Source organism: Cyrtonyx montezumae, unplaced genomic scaffold, assembly GCF_038088225.1.
Source record: "Cyrtonyx montezumae isolate F1298 unplaced genomic scaffold, pur_monq_1.0 scaffold_0, whole genome shotgun sequence".
NCBI lineage: Eukaryota > Metazoa > Chordata > Aves > Galliformes > Odontophoridae > Cyrtonyx > Cyrtonyx montezumae.
Genome location: NW_027071824.1, coordinates 22,256,316 through 22,262,315, shown reverse-complemented (window position 1 = coordinate 22,262,315; position 6,000 = coordinate 22,256,316). Strand labels below are relative to the sequence as shown.

General features: G+C 43.3%; 1 protein-coding gene across 1 annotated transcript in view; it reads right to left on the bottom strand.

Moving 5' to 3' along the window:
- Nucleotides 1-1,649: 1,649 nt before the first annotated feature.
- GREM2 (gremlin 2, DAN family BMP antagonist) overlaps nt 1,650-6,000 on the bottom strand; it is a 38,960-nt gene continuing 34,609 nt past the window's right edge. The window contains exon 2 of the mRNA XM_065729870.1: nt 1,650-2,209. Within this exon, the coding sequence (XP_065585942.1) occupies nt 1,699-2,208 (510 nt within the window). The 5' untranslated portion in view covers nt 2,209 and the 3' untranslated portion in view covers nt 1,650-1,698. The remainder of the gene's footprint in view (nt 2,210-6,000) is intronic.

The window sequence follows — 6,000 nt, the reverse complement described above, 5'->3', positions numbered from 1 at the left end:
GCTCAGTCCTGAAAGCCTCTTAGAGCAGCCTGTCTCACATAATGTGGCACTGAACTCTTGGTTGGCCAGAGTCCTAAACGCATTAACCCCTTGAAGTGGTTGCATGTAAGGAATCTGTAAGGAAAAGGCTCCCACAGAAAGCTGGTATCAGCAGGTGCAGATCCTGAACCCTAAGACATGTATTGGGGAGTCAACTTGTCATTTTTAATTTATAAGCTTCAGATGATTGAGCATGCATGGGCTTCAGTCTGGGGGAAGGGGCTGGTTTGTTTTTAGACATCTTATGATCTTAATGCAGCTGCTACTAATACAGATCAGAACTGAAACAAACAGGATACAAAGGACATACTCAACTCCACCCAGTGAGTAACAACACAGTATGCTCAAAATGAACTGCAAGTGTTCACCACCATAGATTATGTAGAACCAAACACTCATTGGGCTGCCAGTGCCACAGTGATAAGCGCTGACTCTCACTGCTCACCCAAGTGTGACCCATTCCCACAGCACTGACTGACAGGTTTGTCCTTTAACATATTCACACATTTTCCTGGTTTCCAAACATGGGATAGATGTCACTTTCAGCACGTGATGACACTGACGCATAAGGCAGCTTTTGCACTCAGTCCTGCAATGACCGAATTTCGTTCTTTGTGCAACAGTGCTTCTATACCTTAAGTGAAACACCACTAATGTTCTCAGCTCCTCTCCAATCCAATTACCTTCCACCTTCCCCAGTCTGAGCAGGCATAAATATAAGCTAATAAATGGATGTTGTCCTTTATGAAGTGAGAAACAGGCGCAGATCTAACAAACACATGAGCCTATTGAAAGCCTAGTTAAAACACGTCCATTTTAAGCCAGGCAGCTGACCTAGCAACCAAGTCTCTTACTCACCACATTTTAATCTCCGACATATTCTGTCACAAGAAAAATATACATGGCTAGGTCTATAATACTTTAAGCAGCTGTTTACTATAGCTAAGTTACAAAACAAACACTGCTGCAAAGACCACATGCTCAGTATATTCCAGCCACAACAGCTTAAGAATCCTTCTTCAGTCTGCTGATGTGATCAGAGCGGCTGACCTGACGTTTCACCCTCTCCCCTTCAGTTCTTATCTGCAGTTCAGACCACAAGCCCAGAACAGTTTGTCATTGCACAATTAGAGGTTTCTCAAGAAGCTGAGCCTCATCAGAGTCTCTTTTCATGTGATACTCTTTGTAGCTCTCCCTGGTCTGCATCACCTAGCCCTGGGCAGAACCCAGAACACAGTGGCAGCAGCAGTGAGTTCTAAAACAGCACAGCAGGGAGGCACCTCATCTGGTGGAGAGGAGTGTAGGGCAGACAGCTTTACTCCACACAGTGGAAACATTTAATGCTGCATTCAGCCAACTGGTCACTTAGATGCACAGTCCCAACTTCAGGGAGCCTGCTCCACCCCATAAGATTCAACTGTCAGATGATGCTGGACATAAAATGATGGCGAAGTGCATAACAGAGCCCATTACAAAGCTTTATCCCAGTAGGCATGTGACAAGGAGCCTTTCCTTGCTGGAGAGATGCCTCCTGAAATAAAAACAGACAGGAAAAAAAAAAAAAAGGAAGAACAAACCAAGAAAATAGGCAGTCTGCCCAATGGAGAGGGAAGTCTGATGGGGACAAGACAACAGTAAGCAGCAGCCACACGGCTGTTCTCACATCTTGCCCGAGTTGTTCAGATTCACAGACATGCACCGGCACTGCTTCACCTTCTGAATTTTCTTGAGTCGAAATGGTGGGTCCAGCTCAGGGCACTCCAGCTGCACAGTTGAGGAGGTCACCTTGTGTGGCTTGCAGAAGGCGCAGGACTGGAAGGACTCCTCCTCTTTCTTCACATGCCGCGGTATGTAGAAGGAGTTGCACTGCCCATAACAGAAGCGGTTGATGATGGTGCGACTTATGCAGCCCTCCTCACTGACAGTTTGCCTCAAGGGCTGTGTCTTGCACCAGTCGCTCTTGAGGTACTTCCGTTCGGTGACCACGAGGGCCTCCTGGCTGGAGGCCAGCACCTCCTTGTTCAGCTGCTGCCTCCGCTCCGAGTTGTTGCTGCTGCTGCTGTCCTTGTATGGGGATGGGATCGCTCCCGCCGGGCGGTTCTTCCTGCTGTCTGCTACTCTAGCCAGTGCTGCCATCAAAAAGACGGACACGGCAAACTTCCAAATCATCCTGCAACGGCAATACAAGTAGCTGTTAGAAGAGACGGGTTTTCAAACCACAACGAGTTGAACTTAACACATGCTTTTAGAAGAAATGGAGACCGATACCTTTGTAATCCCGCCACTTTCCCTAAGAGATTAGGTATATTCTAGAGTGAACATTTATCACATAGAGGTCAGGCCTTGTTGAAATGCCCCTCTCCTGTTTCCCCCGTAGGGAAGCTGCTCCTTTGATCACTGAACCACTGACTTTACAGAAGCGTCAGCCAGAAAGGTTTCCTCCTTTTCTGTGAAATCCTGGGCCAAACAGCTGGGCAAATTCCTAGCTAGGAAAGGCTCAGCAGACTCCTGCCAACATGGTGATGGCTCATTTGTGGAGTCTGGGGAGAGGGAAGGGAATAGTATGTTACACAAAGTCGAGCCTCTTTAGCTCTAGAGTACCTCCCTAGCCTAGTTCCATGCAGAGGAGGGAGAGGTGTCCAAAATTGTATCTTTATTATTTTGAATTGCTTCTGGTGTTCCTCAGGGCTTACAGCACATACAGCCTTCCATACACTGTCTTTGTGGGAGGCCGAAAGCTTGACAGATTTATTCTTCTAGCAGGAGGAAATGCTTAAACACAACACAGGGGACTTCCTTACCGCAAGGTTTCCTAGGCTTAAGAAGGTTTTGTAAACAGGAGAGAATTCAGTATTTACTTTAGATGTTAAGGAATAGGTTAGAGCATAAGCCAGTTGCTAAGTCAAATTAAGCAGCCAATTGGCAAAAGCATTTTTTCCAATAGTTGTCTATTAGAATTTCTTGTTTTGTGGAGCATATCTTAGCAGCTCCTGGATCTTCATCAACAACTTGTTGATTCAGTTTAGTAGTTACTCTAAATGTGCACGCATGACATCAGAGTAAAAGTACTGAATTTCCTCATCAAGCCAATGTCCATAACTCATTTGACAGTTTGTTTAATTTTGTTGTCCCAGGGTATTTCTAGTGTGCCAGAAGTGAGTGCAGCCCAGAAGCTTTCCATTCAGAGGTAAGGTCACTTCAAATCTTTCTAAAAGTGCTTTACTCACCTTTGTTCTGAAAGAACAGAAATTTATGTAACAGTGTATAGATGAAAGAGTCATCTCTCTTTTCCCGGAATAGTTTCAAATCCTTCCAAGTAATGCTTTCTTTTCTTTTATTTTCCCTTTAGAATGATGCCAAGAAAACAAATACTAGCACACTAATAAATATAGATGTATCTAACATTGCAGATATTTGAGATTTTGCATTAGGTAGTCCTAACCTGAAAACAAGCCATTTTCCACATGAATACACCAACGGATAAAAAAATGTGTTTATGGTGAAGATTCAAGACCTCACGAAGGCAGATCTAACAGATATTTAAGTTCTGGAGAGATAAAGAGAAGGAACAGTAGCAGACTAGGTGGTACATATATTTTAGGTAACTTTCTAAGTTTATAAGATCTTGAGGTCAGACTTTTACTAAATTTTAAGGGGAGAAGTTGGAAGTGCTGAAGGAAAGGAAAGTGCTTATCCTAGAGCTGTGAGTGGAAGATACTCTGATGGAAACGTCAAATATCACCAGACTGAATGCTTGAAATGGAAACAAGTGTTTCTAATACCCAAACAAGCTATTTCACCTGTAAGCATGCCAAGTGCCCGCTGACATCCAAGGTAGCCATGGGTTCTTTAAATCAGTGGCCTATTTTTGCACTGTTTACCATTCAGCACACAAGTCTAGAAGGTTTGTCCAGATCCTTCAAATGAATCAAGACAAGACTTGGATTTTGTCACAGGTATTGTCGCCAAGACCATTGGATGTCAACTGCCACAGCCAGGCCAAACTCTAATTGGATAATTAGTTTCAGTTGAATGCAGTGTTCCATGTTTCCTCCCGAACTGTTCTCATGTTATTCTCCACTGATGGCTGCTTTTCAGTAGTAGATAAAACAACTTACACCCATTGTTTTGTGTTTTAGATAGAAAGGGAAGGGAATAAAATAGGAGCTATGAGCCTACATCTTCTAGAAAATGACAGAGGATACTTTATGCCAACACTCCTCAGACAAGCTCTTCTGCTTTTTTTCTACATGCAAGGTCACAAAATAAATGCTCCAGTTCTACTGTCCTTCAGGGATGGAGGACTTTTCAGTCCTTTCCAGCAGGGATACCATCTCTCCAGTTTCATTTATATTACCCTGACATGAAAGAGAAAGGTATAAATCCAGAGACACATCAAAAAGAGGGATGCACACCTTCCCCCACCCCTTTCTTATGAAAACATCTTACCACAGACACATTTTCTCATCACAAAATGCAACTTAGAAGACAACTTCCTTTTCATGTCACGGATGTGTTTGAGTAGAAATCCCGCACAGGAATTCTGTAAAGCTGACAGAGCTAGCAACTTGAAGTCTATAATGCGGAAAAATATTATAGTAGCTTTATAATTTCTGAAATAGTTTCATGTAGGCATGGGGAGCCATTCAACAGAACAAATAGGATTTATTCACTAAGTCTATGTTTATAACTAATAAAGCATTATTAATCAAAGCCACTATTGTACAGTTATAAACCAAACACTGCAGTACACGTTAGCAAGTACTTCTACAGATACTCAGGAAAGCAACACCTATTTTTGTCACTGACCTCTATCAAATCTGAACATTCTGATGTGTACAGAAAGTACTACATTACTCTGGTTTACACCAGCTAGTCAAACGTGCATCCTCTCAGATCATGGAATTTCTAATCACAGGGTTGCCCTTTACTAGCCAACAAATCACTCTGTCCTAAACCTTGGCACACAAACCCCTATTCAAGCCAGTAAGGGTGCAAACAAGGTCACCTGATGCCAGGAACACACCACGGACTACGTATGTTTTAGGTAATTACATGCAAAAAACTTAACTGTTCTCACAGAAACAGAACATTCTGGCAAACTCAGCCTGAACACAAGGCAACATGGTGAATGCTGCCTTTCTGCAAGCAGAGCAGAACGAGAAGAAACAGAAAACATTCTGGTTCCTGGCAAGGACAGAGCAGTTCTGTTCTTCCTCAATATTAAGGAATTATACAGCAGGTGATCTTAAGAGTTGAAAACTGCTAAACCCTGTGCAAAGGCCAGCCTAGGTCCATCATTCCTGCTGCACTGAGGGGCTTCTCATGTCAGAGCTGATGGAAGCTGCTGTGTGATGATTTTAAACTCCTTCAGGAGTTTTTGCCAGCTGCTGCAATGTCTCTGATACCCTCCACCCACCATTTCCTTTTTTCAGTGTGTGAGTCGGTGCAGAAAATAACTATCTTATACTAAACACAAAACAGGGCCTAGCTGCATTTACATTTCACATGTTAAGTTTTTTATCTCTTTTGGATAAGGAAATCAGCATCAAGTAGGAGTTCACACGCTTCTGAATACTGTCATGCTGAAGCATAGCTGAAAGGCACCCAGGAGTCCACAAAATCACTGGCCAAGTAAACAGCAATGCCAAGACTCAGCTCTGTAATTCAGAGGTCAAGGTATGGAGGTAGGAGGTGAAGACCCAGGACTGCTGTGTCTGCCTTCAGCTTTATTTCTTGTTTGTATCCAATTACTGCACAACATAAAATATCTACTAAGTCAGGCTCCCTCCTGCATACCATCCTTCTGGCCCTATAACTCAACACATTCTTGAAAACAATCCAGCTCCAGAGCAGGACAGGCAGTAGTGTAACCCCCAAAATAGCCTATAGTTTTGCCGTTAGGGCACTTCTCTAGGAATCGGAGCAATGGCTTTGACTTCAGAATTCAAGTGCGTCATT